The sequence below is a fragment of the Molossus molossus genome, unplaced genomic scaffold, assembly GCF_014108415.1.
Source record: "Molossus molossus isolate mMolMol1 unplaced genomic scaffold, mMolMol1.p scaffold_m16_p_21, whole genome shotgun sequence".
Taxonomy (NCBI): Eukaryota; Metazoa; Chordata; class Mammalia; order Chiroptera; family Molossidae; genus Molossus; species Molossus molossus.
In genome coordinates this window covers 35,586,359-35,601,535 of record NW_023425357.1, presented here as the reverse complement: position 1 = coordinate 35,601,535, position 15,177 = coordinate 35,586,359, and the positions used below count along the sequence as shown (strand labels likewise).

The window sequence follows — 15,177 nt, the reverse complement described above, 5'->3', positions numbered from 1 at the left end:
AGGTGTGGTGGAGGGGGTCCGTCGTAGGCGAAAGGAAGGACTTGAGATGAAACGCCACACGGTTCACCCTGCCCACGTCCGGAGAGCAGCAAAGGACCCGGCTGCGGGCAACTCCTTAACCTTCCGGAAGCAGCTTGTCTCCCCGCCCCTCCGGGAGATGGGCGTGGTCTCATGAATAATTAATCACCACGGGGGGAGGGGTCGACCCGCCCCCTCGGGCGGGAAGGGGGAAGCGCTGAGGCTGCCTGACTGGAATGAGGGTAGCAGCGGCGACTGCGGCGGCAGGAGCGGGACAGGCCATGGCGGTGTGGACGCGGGCCACCAAAGCGGGGCTGGTGGAGCTGCTCCTGAGGGAGCGCTGGGTCCGGGTGGTCGCGGAACTGAGCGGGGAGAGCCTGAGCTTGACGGGCGACGCGGCGGCGGCGGAGCCCGAGCCAGCTCTGGGGCCGGCGGCGGCCGCCTTCAACGGCCTCCCGAACGGCGGCGGCGGCGCCGGTGACTCGTTGCCCGGGAGCCCGAGCCGTGGCCTGGGCCCCCCGAGCCCTCCCGCGCCACCGCGGGGCCAAGCGAGCGAGGCGGGGGCGTCGCCGCCGGTGCGCCGGGTGCGGGTGGTGAAGCAGGAGGCGGGCGGCCTGGGCATCAGCATCAAGGGCGGCCGCGAGAACCGGATGCCGATCCTCATCTCCAAGATCTTCCCGGGTCTGGCAGCCGACCAGAGCCGGGCACTGCGGCTGGGCGACGCCATCCTGTCGGTGAACGGCACGGACTTGCGCCAGGCCACCCACGACCAGGCCGTGCAGGCGCTGAAGCGCGCGGGCAAGGAGGTGCTGCTGGAGGGTGAGCGGGGCTGGCGGGCGGGAGGGCGGCGGGCCGGCGGCGGGCCGACGCTCACTTTGTTTCTGCCACCCTTCCCCCTTTGCGGAGCGAGCCCGTTCCCTCCCCCTCCGAGTCCTCGTCGTCTCCTCTGCTGGTGGCCCGGCTCTCCCCAGGCGCGGTTTGCTGGGGTTTTGAGTATGGAAAAACTGATGCTCCCTCCTTGCAGGAAAAGTTGAGCAGCCGCCCAAGTGTGGCTTCCAGTACCCAGGAAGACTCGGTTGAGATTTAGTAAAAAGCAGCCGCGCTTGAAGCCCCGCCTATATACGATAAGCTGACACTAAGAACTTGGAGGGCTCGCGTTCTGGAGGTCCCCGCTGGCCTCCTGAGAAGCACCGGGTTAGCACTTTCTTCACTCACGTCTGGCTCTCAGGGCGGGCGGGTCTGTTAAAAAAAAATCCACACGAATGGCAACAGTATGCTTGGGCACCACCAAAACGCCGGTTAATTTATGGGAATTTAATCCATCACTGGCTCTCAGCGATAACCAAAGGAGATCATAGCACTTCCTTGAAGCCAGAAAGCTGAAACAGCAGATTTGGGTGGTTAATGAGCCTTGTTTAACAGTGAGGCTCACGTGTTTGAACATTTACTGCCAACTAGAGTTTTGCCCCTTTTGCAAGAAGAGACTGACTGTTGCCAGCTTCCTTCCATTCACAGGCGTGCTGCTGCATGGCTTTAAGCTTTTAGAAGCCTGAAATGTTAAATCTCAAGATATATTTGAATGGCCAGGATTATTTACTGTAGTGTATATGTGGTCTGTAACCTGTATCTTTTCATGGTGAATTTATGGGACTAAGGCAAACTAAATTTCATCTTGAAGGACTCATGCATGTTGGAGATGATGAGTATCTATCTGTATTGTAAATGTGATCTGAAGAGCCCTGTACTTAAGAAGTTTTGGTTTGTTTTTTTATCCTCACCCAAGGACACTTTTCCATTTTTTTGTTCAGATAGAGTGGGAGGGAAGGAGGAAGGGAGAAAGAGAGAGAGAGAAACATCGACGTGATAGAGACACATCGAGAGTGGTTGCCATCCGCACCACCCAACCAGGGCCAGGGACAAACTGCAACCAAGGTACGCGCCCTTAGCGGGAAGGAACCTCAGGTCTCTCTGGACGGAAGGTCGACGCTCTAACCGCTGAGCCAAACCGGCCAGGGTTACTTCAGAAGTTTTTGAGCGACAGGCTTTCACTGGTGATTCAGCTGTTCGGGAAGCATCTATTGCTGGCCGTATATAGAAGACAATATAAAAGATGATGTGTCTCTATTTGGTCTCTTCTTGAAGACATGATAGAACAATGTGAAAATTACAAGTTACTGATTATGTAGTGCAAACTATATATAAAGGCCAAGGGTATATAAAGTTAGGAAGTAGTTAGTGAAAATCAGGATTGGTCATGGAGGACTTTTTCAAGGAGCTGAATCTTGAACCAGGTTTCCAAGGATGTAATGGAACTAGGCAGGAGCGTATTCCTGGCAGGGGAAGAACAGAGGGAAGGGGTAGGGAGTAGGGGTAGGAAGGGACCAGTCCTCCAACTGAGAAACCCAGACTTATTGCTTGACAAAGTGATTTTTACTTTTTTCAAAATTGCTGGTAAATATTTGGAAAAATATTAGTTTGCAAGTACATGGTTCTCCAGTTGTGAAATTCCAGTATTCAACCTTTAAAATATCCTATTTATAAATTTTATTTATATCACTTATAGGTGGGGCTAGACAGTGCTGAGAAATTAGTGTTAATAAAGCAACAAAGGAACAAACAAGAAAAACAAACAAACAAAAACTAGTAGACACACTATAATGAAATGTCTTCAACTGTGCACAAAGTATAAATGAAATCCTTGTGCGGGACACTGAAAAGTATAGGGTGAATTCTCCCGGTAGATTAATTGTTCACACTGGGAGGGTTAGGAGAAGTCGGGGATTGAGGTGTCAGATAGTAATAACTTTTTGTTTTATACATGTATGTATACTTAGGAGCTTTGTAACAAGTCATCTAAAATAATAATAAAGTTTTTTCATTTGAAATATTTTAAACTAAAAAAAAAAAACTAGTAGACACAGACAACAGTATGGTAGTTACCAGAGGGAATGGGGATAGTAAAGGTTAAAGGGGGTCAAATATATGGTGACAGAAGATTTGACCTTGAGTGGTGGGCATACGATGCAATATACCGGTGATGTATCATAGACTTATACACTTGAAACCTGTATAATTTTTTTAACTAATGTCACCCCAATAAATAAAAAAAGTTAAGTGTTAATAAATGGAGTAAAGTTATACTTGTGGCTTGGGTGGTGTGTATGAAAAAAAAATTATTACCTTAACTGTGTACCTTGAAATTGGCCTAGCTAAGTATTTGATTATAAATTCTTAATGCCAGAATATTATTGAATGTAGTACTATTTATGTCGTACTCAGTGGTGATGGACAGATATTTCAACTCTTTACACCATATTTTTTTAAAACCCAGTTTTAGTTCAAATATAATTTGAACCTGGTATTCATACCAACTAAATGAAAATCATCTAGTAAATGTTTTTATTAGTTTAAAATAGGCCACATGTGCATTTAGAAGGTTTACAAATGGTGTCATAATAACATTTACTTAATGCCTTTTTATCTAACACACAGGTTCTACTTTATTTTCCCATTTTGTAACAAACAAGCAGTTTTTGTCCTTATTTGTGTGTGTTTGGGGGGTGGGAGGAGTATAAAATTGCACTTTCAAACAAAGGATATAAAAATAGAATTACTTAGAATAATAAAAAAAAAATCACTGAAAACAGTGATTTAATTGATCCAAACTATTTAAAAATGAGAGCTGGTATCCCATCCAGGTAGGCCAACTTTGAAAAGATAGATTTTTGCTTAGCTCTTAAAGTTTTGGAACTGTATTGTTCTTTCATTAGATGTCTCAAAACTAGAAAAACTGCCCTAACATAACACAGTGATGCTCTTTAGTGGTATGGGCAGGGAATTTCAGGCATGCCTTGCCACCCCCAAGCAAAGGAAAGCTGTAGTCTCTGGTCACCTATGGTTAGGGAACTGAGCTAAAGGGTTTCTATTTTATCTCATGGATTTGTAGGGATTATTCATTTATACATCTAACATTTATTCATCTCTGCCCTTTGGTAGAGACATTTGAAGATACCTCATTTCTGTCCCTCCGGAAGTTTGAAGTTGAGATAAGAAATAAGTACAGCAAAGGGCTATAATAACAGAACTCTTAAGAGGACACAGCACAAAGCAAGGAGAGATCTGTAGAAGACCATAGTGGGGATCATAGGTATGAGGACACCCAGGAAAGATTGATGGAGAAGTTGAAGATTGAATTGAGCCTTCCTCTAAGAAGGGAAAGCTGCTACCAATAAAGACACAGAAACATTAAGAAAGTATTCTGCCCAGTGAGGATAGAGTACAAATGAGGAGATTGTTTCTGGCTAGTGTTATAGCCCCTAGGCAAGTTTACTCAGCCTTGCTAACCTTAGTTTCCTCATCTGTAAAACCAGGATGATAATAATGCCTCCCTCAAAGGTTGTTATTCATTTGACAATTTATGTGCTGGGCACTTTTTAGGGATTGGTGTACAGCAGTAAATAACAACAGTAATAAAAACAAAAAAACAAAGTGTGAATTGGAAAGGTAGGACTAGGTCATGAAGGTATGCCTTGAGTTAACAAAGACATTCTCAAAATACAGGATAAGTTGTTAAAATCCAAGGCTCCATTTTACTTGAAAAGAAATCCATGATAAGAATAAGACTTATTGCCCTGGCCGGTTTGGCTCAGCAGTTAGAGCATTGGTCGGTGGACCTGGTTCGATTCCTGCTAAGGGCACGTACCTTGGTTGTAGTTTGTCCCTGCCCCAGTTGGGGTCGTGTGGATGGCAGCCACTCTCTCTCACATAGATGTTTCACGTTTCTCTCTCTCCCCCTTCCTCTCTCCCTCCTGCTCCTCTACCTTCGGGTGAGGATAAAAAATAAAAAAAAGAATAAGACTTACTTTAGATTAAGAATGAGTTTGCATTTCTTGGATGCGAACACCTTTTTCCTAATCTTGTTTTTCTGTTTTTCTATCATCTCTGGTCTAGGCCCACATTTTTAGCCTTCAATTTTGTGTTTAGTTTTCCATACCTCTGATTTTTCCTCTTTACATTTACTACTCAGAACCTTAAAACTTGCTATTAACTGTAATTGTAGTTTTGGCTAGTGACTATTAGCACTGATATTAAGATATGCAGAGATATTAAGAATAAAGGGTGACTACTAATCTATCAAATATTGTATGTTGAATTTACTATATTTTGTATGCTAAACATAGGGTCTATTCAGAAAGCTTCTAGAATTTATATTTTTAGGGCTATAAAATTGGCTAAATGACCATGAATTAGACTACACATCAAAAATGTTCCAGAGAAGGTCAGGGAAGACAATATAAAGTGTCCAGTTTAGGGTTTGATATTTGAGAAGAGATCAATATTTTTAAAAGAGTCATCATTGGAATATTGTTCAAATATCATCTTTTATTGCCTAAATATGGTTCTTGAAGTGTTTCTGTTGAGCCCTGGCTGGTTTTGCTCAGTGGTTAGAGCATCGGCCCACAGACCAGAGAGGCCCGGGTTCTGTTCCCGCTAAGGGCAAGTACCTCAGTTGCAGTTTGTCCCCGGCCCCTGTTGGGGTTGTTGGGTGGCAGCTACTTGATGTGTCTCTCTCACATCAATGTTTCTCTCTCTCTCTCTCTCTCTCCCTGCTCTATCTGAAGATAAATGCAAAAATCTCCTCAAGAGGATTAAAAAACAAAGTGTTTCTGGCCCTGGCCCCCTGTTTTGCTCAGTGGTTAGAGCAGCAGCCTGCGGTCCAGAGAGACTCGGGTTCGGTTCCCGCTAAGGTCATGTACCACGGTTGCAGTTTGTCCCCAGCCCTGGTTGGGTTGTGTGGGTGGCAGCCACTCGATGTGTCCCTTTCACGTCAATGTTTCTCTCTCTCTCTCTTCCTCCCTCTCCCTCCCACTCTAGGTGATCAAAAAGTGGAAAAGTGTCCTCGGGTGAGGATTTAAAAAAAAGGTGTTTCTGTTGAATATGTTGAAAGGTAAATGAGCCCTGGCCGGTTTGGCTCAGCGGTTAGAGCGCCGGACCATGGACCGGAGAGTCCTGGGTTCGGTTCCCACTAAGGGCATGTACCTTGGTTGCAGTTTGTCCCCAGCCCTGGTTGGGGTTGTGTGGGTGGCAACCACTCGTGTCTCTCTCACATCGATGTTTCTCTCTCTCTTCCTCCCTCTCTCTCTCCCCCTCTGTCTGAAAATAAATGCAAAAATGTCCTCGGGTAAGGATAAAAAACAAAACAAAACAAAAAAAATGGTTACGTGTATAGAGGAAATAGATTGGCATGAAATTTAACTTCAAAATTGAAAATAATTTTTGTATCTAGGATGGTTTGAGATTTTGAGTGTTATATATAATGTGGCTTGTATATGTTAGGGGACATGTATCAAATACTGCTGACATTATTACACTGCTAAATTAAATAAACTAGTTTAGATTCCTAGCACTGCCACTTTTTTTGTATGTTGTTGGATGAGTTGAGAGTTTTGGCCTAGGGAAAACATTTTACATTTTCATTGATGCTTTGCGTGTATATTTATTAATCTATCTCTTAAAGAACAACTAAATTGTCAGGACATCTGTGTTTCTGTGGTTTTTGTTGTTTAGCCTCTTTATGTTTCACTTGAATGATTAGACAGACATGTTTGTATAAGAAGCTATGTCTTTGTAATCAGGTTATTTCCCTTCATGCTAAAATATGCCCTTTAAGTTATTTTCAAAATATGAGAAGTTTGATTCTAAAACAGTGATTTTAAAAAGTCTAAGAACATTTTTAGAAACCATAACTAGGATTTAATTTAGATCTGAACTGATGACTTGGTAACTTCAACTGATATAGTTTGTGTTGTGTAATCCTTCCAGGATAAAGTTACTTTATTTTGTGATCAAATGTGTGTCTTTGTATATGAGAGATGAGGTACAACCTATGGCTATAAAATAGTGGTCATTCAAAGAATCAATCACTGCCTGGCCAGTGTGGCTCAGTGATTGAACATTGACCCATGCACCAACAGGTTACTGGTTTGATTCCCGATCAGGGCACATGCCCAGGATGTGGGCTAAATCCTCAGTGGGGGCAAGCAGGAGGCGGCCAGTTGATGTTCTGTCTCATTGATGTTTCTATCTCTCTCCCTCTCCCTTTCTCTCTCTCTAAAATCAATAAAGAAAATATATATATATATTTTTTATCCTCACCCGAGGACATTTTTCCATTTTTTGTTCAGATAGAGTGGGAGAGAGAGAGAGGGAGAGAGAAAGAGAGAGAAACATCGGCGTGAAAGGGACACATTGAGTGGCTGCCACCTGCACAACCCAACCAGGACCGGGGACAAACTGCAACCAAGGTACATACCCTTAGCGGAAACTGAACCCGGGTCTCTCTGGACCGCAGGCCAACGCTCTAACTGCTGAGCCAAACCAGTGAGGACAAGAAAAATTTGTTTTTTTAAAAGAAAAGAAGCAATCACTTTCCTTGGCTAGGTTAGCACACTATCCTAACTGAACAACAAATAATGCCACATTCTTACGTTTTCCACTAACAAGTATAATAATGTCTTGCATTTTTATCAGGATTTTAAAATTATCTGTACACTTTTATCTGTATTTTCTCATCTGACCTTTACACAGTCTTTCGAAGTGGTGGGCTGTTTTATATTTGTTTTCAGATGATTACAATGACGTTCATTAAAGTTGTTTATTTTTTTTATATGTGCCCCTAGCAAGAACCGAACCTGGGACTCTCTGGTCCACAGGCTGACGCTCCAACCGCTGAGCCAAACTGGCCAGGACTGAAGTTCATTAAAGTTAAGTGAGTTACCAGAGGTCTCAGAATTTCTCTTGATTTTTAAGGGGAAAATTTTAATGTTTCCTTTGGGCAAGAGGAAAAATCTTACCTAGAATTTAAAAAGTTATAAAGTCTCGCCCTGGCCAATTTGGCTCAGCAGTCAGAGCATCAGCCTGCGGTCCAGAGACCTGGGTTTGGTTGTCGCTAAGGGCACATACCTCGGTTGCAGTTTGTCCCTGGCCCTGGTTGGGTCGTGGGGGAGGCAGTGTGTCCCTATCACATCGATGTTTCTCTCTTCCTCTCTCTTCCTCTCTCTCTCTCCCACTCTATCTGATTAAAAAGTTGTAAAGTCTCATCTTCCAGATAAGAAATCAATGACCCAGAGAGGAGGTTAAGTGGCATGTTAAGGTCATTTAACTAATTAGTGGTGGAACTTGAACTAAAACCCAGTCCAGTGCTTTCTTTCGTCTACTGTGCTACCTATAACCAGTCAGCAGATCTTTTAGCATCTCCTTTGGATCATCACTGCAGTGTGTTGTTAAGAGATCAGTGTGCACCCCTGGCCAGTTTAGCTCAGTGGTTAGAGCGTTGGCCCATGGACTAATGAGTCGTGGGTTTAATTCCGGCCAAGGGCATGTACCTCGGTTGCGATTTGTCCCCGGCGCTGGTTGGGGTCGTGTGGGAGGCAGCCACTTGATGTGTCCCTTTCATGTCCATGTTTCTTTCTCTCTCTCTCTCTCTCATCCTCTCTCCTTCCCACTCTATCTGAACAAAAATGGGGAGAAAAAGTCCTTGGGTGAGGATAAAAAGTAATAATAATAAGAGATCAGTGTGCAAAAGAAGTTGAAGGTAGTCCCTGGCATCCAAGAACTTAGACTGAAATTGGGGAGAGAAAAATACCACATAGAGAGTAACTGCTAAAATGTGTGGTACTCACTCTTCAAGAGTTCTTTAAAGGGACTGATCAATTGGGAGACAGAAGAGTTGAGTATGACTTTATGGGGAAAGGATAAATTTGATCTGAGGTGTGAAGGACAGGTTGCTTCTCTATGTGGAAGGCAGTCTAAGTTGAGGGGGTAACCTGAGCTAAAACCAAAATGAGCATGACATATGATAGGAAGTGAGAACAGGAATGAACTTGGGGAAAGAAAATAAAGCTGGGTAGATAAATTGGAGCCAGATTATGCAAGACCTTGAAAGCCAGCCAGGGGAATCTGGAACTTTTTCATTCTGTCAATCAACATTTATTTTATTAAGTACCTATTGCAAACAAGGAGCTATGGTAAATTCTGGGAATTCAGAATTGGGAGTAATCCCTGCCCTTTAGGCTAGTAAGGAAACAGTTATAGCAGGTTGTGATAAGTGCTTTAAAAGAGGTGAGAACATAGTGCCCTGGAAGCAAAGGTAGAAGCTCAAAGGAAACTGCATGTCAAAGATAAGAAAGTGAGCCTGGCCAATGTGGCTCAGTGGATTGAACATCATCCCATGCACTGAGAGGTTGCTGGTTCGATTTCCAGTCAGGGCACATGCCCAGGTTGCGGGCTTGATCCTTAGTAATGGGGTGTGCATGAGGCAGCCAATCGATGTTTCTTCTTTTCCCTTCTCTATTTAAAAATAAAAAAATATTTTTAAATAAAGATAAAAATGTGATAATTATCTGGTGTGTTGAGAGAAGTAAAGCATCGTAGGTATGGGAAGTGTATACCTGGAGAGCGGCTGGAAAGGTGGGAGAGGCCAGATCACTAAAGGCTTTGTATGCAGTGCCAGTCAGTGGTCTCTAAGTGGGGTTTAGACAGAGGGGGGCAAAAGTAGGTTTATAGTTGTGAGTATGCGAAACAGTTTATTCATGTATTATTTATTATTTTCCATATGAACATCTATAAGCCTACTTTTGCCCCACCCTGAATTTACTTTTCAACCTGAAAAAAGGTCTTGAGCTTTATTAATATTTTATTTATTCATTTTTTAAATAGGTTTTTTTTTTTTTAGAGAGAAAGATAGAAGCATCGATGTGAGAGAGAAGCATCAATTGGCTGCTTCCTGCATGTCCCCTACTGGGGATTGAGCCCAAAACCTGGGCATGTGCCCTGACTAGAATCAAATGGGGACCTCTCAGTCCATGGGGCCGTGCTCAATCTACTGAGCCGCACTAGCTAGGTGAGCTTTATTAATATTTAATGTATAGATGACACTGGTTCTCTCACTCAATCTTATAAGACTGTGCCATTTTACATTCAACATACAAGGTGATGTCTTAAGGGAAGAGCAGAAGCTTCACAAACCACAGGAACTGAGAGTGGTGACCTTACTAATTTGTCTGCTATTATCATATTGCAACTTATTGCAGTTTACTTGAGTCTGTTTGAGTGGATTTACTTTATATCATCTGCTTTTAACTAAATTAATCTTCACACAATGAACAAGTGGCTTAAAGATTTGCACAAAGAAGCCATGGATTGAAGATAATTCTACCAACAAACAATAACAAAATGGTAGAGCTGACATTTCTCCTAGTAGGAGCTCTTTGTCACATTTCAAGGTAATCATATCTGCCAAGAAGTCAACCTAAAAATTGAAATTGCCAAGTAGACTATGTGAATAATTATCATTAATAATGAACTTCACCCCAAGGAAATTATACTTTGAGTCATATAGTAGCTAATGATAGTATGACTTCATCAGGGATATGTTTGTGTATTTATTTCATCTTTATCTCATTTTTTTCTTGATTTCTATACTTTATAGGTTTTATAATAATACATTATATGAATAGTCATAGTTTGAGGGTGTAGACTCACATTTTTACTGATGAAAAGTTTTAGGCCCGGGGCCTTGGCCAGTGTAGCTTGCTTGGTTAGGCATTGTCTTGTGTACCAAAGGGTTGCCTTTATGATTCCCGGTTAAGGCACATGGCTGGGTCATAAGGACCCGAGTGGGGGGCATGCAGGAGGAGGCCAATCGATGTTTCCTTCTCACATCCGTCTTTCTCACTCTCTCCCTCTCTCTCTAAAAAAAATCAATAAAAATATAAAATAAAATAAAAAGTTTTAGACCTGGGGAGCCACTCAGTCTTTAAAGTGCTTTAAGTGAGAAAGTGCTTTAAATGAGGGAGTGATATCTTAGAAAGTTTAGAGTGGCAAAGGGAATGTAGGAGCTCAGGATGTGAGGTAAGGGAAAGAAAGCAGTTAAGAGATATTGTGACACCATAAGGATAGTGACACTAAATAGGACAGTATGAAATTGAAAAATATTAAGGACATAGAAACAATAGGTTTACATGATCAGTTTGAAGCCCTGGCCCATGTGGCTTAGTTGGTTGGACTGTTGTCCAGTAAACTGAAAGGTTTCAGGTTCCATTTTTGGTCAGGGCACATGCCTAGGTTGCGGTTCAATTTACGGTTGGGCGCAAGGCAACCAGTAAATGTTTCTCTCTCCTTTCCTCTCTCTCTCAAATAAACATAACCTCAGGTGAGGATTTAAAACAAACAAAATAATAAATGATCAGTTTGTTTGGGGGCTGAGGGAGAGAGAAAAGTGGAGGATAACTCCTAGATTTCTGGCTTGGGAAACTGAATAGCTATGAAACCAATATGAACAGGGGGAGAACTAGTTTTTTGGGTGAAGATAAGTTTTATTTGGGACATGTTAAATTTGAGTTACCTGTGTGACATCCTGGTGCAGAAGACTAGTTGTTGGTTTGAAGTACAGTTCTATAGCCAAGAGAAATGTCAAAACTGAGATGAAGATATAAGATGTCAGGGTAGCCTGGCCATTGTGGCTCAGTGGATTGAGCATCGTCCTATGGACTGAGAGGTCCCCATTCGATTCCGGTCAGGGCACATGCCCAGGTTTTGGGCTTGATCCCTAGTAGGGGACATGCAGGAGGCAGCCGATTGATGTTTCTGTCTCACATTGCTGTTTCTAGCTCTCTCTCCCTTCCTCTTTCTCTAAAAAAAAATCAATAAAAACATGTTTAAAAAAAAAGATATGTGTAGATGTGGTAATTGATGCTGTGTGTGGATGTAATCATTCAAGAGAGTGCAAATTAAAAAGAGAATTAGAACAAGGATGTAACCCCACAGAACCCTTTCATTTAAAATGAGAGTGTAGCCCTGGCCGGTCTGGCTCAGTGTTTAGAGCGTCAACCTGCGTCCAGAGAGACCCAGGTTCAGTTCCCGCTAAGGGTACATATCTTGGTTGCAGTTTGTCCCCAGTCCTGGTTGGGTCGTGCAGAAGGCAGCCACTCGATGTGTCCCTTTCACGTCGATGTTTCTCTCTCTCTCTCTCCCTCCCACTCTATCTGAACAAAAAATGGAAAAATGTCCTCGAGTGAGGATAAAAAAATATAAAAAAAGAGAGAGTGGAGCCCTGGCCGGTTAGAGCGTTGGCCTGCGGACCAGAGAGTCCCGGGTTTGGTTCCCACTAAGGGCACATACCTCAGTTTCGGTATGTCCCTGCCCCAGTTGGGGTCGTGTGGGTAGCAACCACTCGATGCATCTCTCTCATGTAGCTGTTTCTCCTCCCCCCACCCCCCGCTCTATCTGAAGATAAATGAAAAATGTCCTCGGATGAGGATAAAATATAATAACAATAAAATAAATAAATAAAATAGAATGAGAGTGGAGTGCAGCCAGTGTGGCTCAGTGGTTGAGCATCGACCCATGCACCAAGAGGTCACCGGTTCGATTCCTGGTCAGGCCACATGCCCAGGTTGTGGGCCCGATTCCCAGTGTGGGGCATGCAGGAGGTGGCCAATCAATGTTCTTGCTCGTTGATGTTTCTATCTCTCTCTCCCTCTTACTTTCTCTCTAAAATCAATAGAGGGGAAAAAATATATATATATATATATATATATATGTTTTTTAATAAAATGAGAATGGAGAAATAATCTGGAAAGAAATGATCCAAGGAGGCAGGGAGAAAGTCTGGAGAAAATGGTGCAACGGAAGTCAGGGAGACAGGAGTTTCAAAAGGAGGAAGAGATCTGCATCTTCAGATGCTACACAGAAGCCAAGAAAGTCAAGAACAAAAAGAGAGTTGGTTGGATTTGGCAATCCGAGAACAAGATTGTTAGAGTTCTCTTAAGAGCAGTTTCAACAAGTAACAGTAGCAAAAGGCAGTGAGTCAATCACACTTTTTAAAAGCTTCTCAGAAAAATAAAAGAAGCAAAGATAGTCACTAGAGTTGAATGAAGTGTCCAACGAAGATTTTACTTTTGTGGTGGTTTGTTTTTTATTTTGTTTTGTTTTAAATGGGAAAGAATTGAGACATGCTTGTACAGTAAGGAGAGGAGGCCAACAGAGAGGGGGAGAGGTTGAAGAGATAGAAAGGGTGGGGAACTGATGCAATCCATTTTTGAGCCAGGAAGTGACATGATGGGAACAGAATTTGGGTTGGCAGTAGTGAATACATTGGATGCAATGCAAGAAGGAAAGACCAAAGGTTGGAAGGAACAATACAGCTATTGCAGTAAAACACAATCCGAACCAGAGATGATAACCATTGGAGGGGGTAAGGGTAGTGGTAGTGGCACTGGGAAGAGAGAGTAAGATTCAATTCAAGAAACATTTTTTAAAAATTGATTTTTAGAGAGAGAGAAAGCTCGATTTGTTGTTCCACATACTTATGTATTCATTGGTTGCTTTTTGTATGTGCCCTGACAGGGTCAAACCTGCAATCTTGGCGTATCAGGACAATGCTATAGCCAACTGAGCTACCCGACCAGCCTTGAAGAAATGTTTTAAAGCAGGTGATTCTTGCCCTGGCCGGTTTGGCTCAGCGGTTAGAGCGTCGGCCTGCGGTCCGGAGAGACCCGGGTTCGGTTCCCGCTAAGGGCACGTACCTCGGTTGCAGTTTGTCCCCGGCCCTGGTTGGGTTGTGCGGGTGGCAGCCACTCGATGTGTCCCTTTCACGTCGATGTTTCTCTCTTTCTCCCCCTCTCTTTCCCTCCCACTCTATCTGAACAAAAAATGGAAAAATGTCCTCGGGTGAGGATTAAAAATAAATAAATAAATAAATAAAGCAGGTGATTCTTTTTTTTTTTTTCCTTAGTTTTAGAGAGAGAGGAAGGGAGAAGTAGGGAGAGATAGAAACATCAATGAGAGAGAATATTGGCCGCCTCTTGCATGCCTCCCACTGGGGATCAGGCCCACAACCTGGGCATGTGCCCTGACTGGGAATTGAACTGGCAGTCTCTTGGTACACAGGTGAACGCTCAACCATTGAGCCATACTGGCTGGGCAAAGCAGGTGATTCTTGCCAGGGGACAGTATAACCCACCGGGGACCTTTTTTCCACCCAGACAGCCTCATTCTGATTGCTCGTGCACCCAAAGATTTGATTCTTGTAGAGAATCTATGGCAGTTAACCTCTGTTATTAGCACAGGCGTGGGATCCCTCAAAGACACTGGGGTGGAAAATTGAGAGCTACTGTTTTAAAGAAAGAAATGACAGGATGTGGGGGCAGACTGGATATAATGAAATTAGCCTGAGATTCTAAGGACAGTAGAAGATTGGTTGTTACTGGTGTGTGTGTGTGTGTGTGTGTGTGTGTGTGTGTGTGTGTGTGTTTGGGGGTGGGGAGGGGTTAGGCTTATACCATTCAGCTTTGTTATAAACCACTTAGGCAATGTAACTCTGGTGTGGCCGTGGGGACTGAGAAGAAAAATTTTAGTCTATAAGCATTACAAAGAGTTACAAAGCATGGGAACATATTCTTCCTTTAAAGGGTTTTTTCCCCTAGATTAGAGAAATGAACTTTTGGCTTCCTCTGAAGAAATTATGGTGTGTTTAGGTTAGTTTAAAAGTTTGTGTCTGGAGAAATGCATAAATACAGTTTGTTTAGTTATTTTAAGTGCTGTTCTAAGGAAAACACAATGATTCCTTTATCAAATTTGTGTTTGGTTTCAGTTTAAAAGCAAAACTCATTAAATAATTGGTATATGAACATAGTGCCAGTGATTATGGTGTCAGTAGATTTGCCTTTTGGAAAGAGTGAAAGAGTTATAAAAGTTGGGAAGAGATAAACCAAAGAACTTATATGCATATATGCATAACCAGTGGACACAGACAGTAGTGTGGGGAAGGCAGGAGGGGAGCAGGAGTAGAGAGGAGGGGGTCAATAGAGGAAAAATGGGGGACATTTTTATTTTTTGTATATGCCCCTAGCGGGAACTGAACCCAAGACTCTCTGGTCCGCAGGCCAACGCTCCAACTGCTGAGCCAAACCGGCCAGGGCAGGGGGACATTTTTAATACATTCAACAATAAAGATAAGTTTTTTTAAAAAAAAAGAGTTACAAAACTCAAATTTGGTTTTGTTTCTTTGACCTGGCTCCCAAGATATTGCTATAATGCTTTGACATACAGTATAACTAGGTAAGAATATGTGAAGTGCAGATTTTGTTTTATTCCTTT

At 42.9% G+C, this 15,177-nt stretch overlaps 1 protein-coding gene across 1 annotated transcript in view; it reads left to right on the top strand.

The window, feature by feature from the left end:
* Positions 1-240: 240 nt before the first annotated feature.
* Positions 241-15,177, top strand: part of SNTB2 (syntrophin beta 2) — a 118,621-nt gene continuing 103,684 nt past the window's right edge. Inside the window, exon 1 of the mRNA XM_036273837.1 lies at positions 241-837. Within this exon, the coding sequence (XP_036129730.1) occupies positions 255-837 (583 nt within the window). The 5' untranslated portion in view covers positions 241-254. The remainder of the gene's footprint in view (positions 838-15,177) is intronic.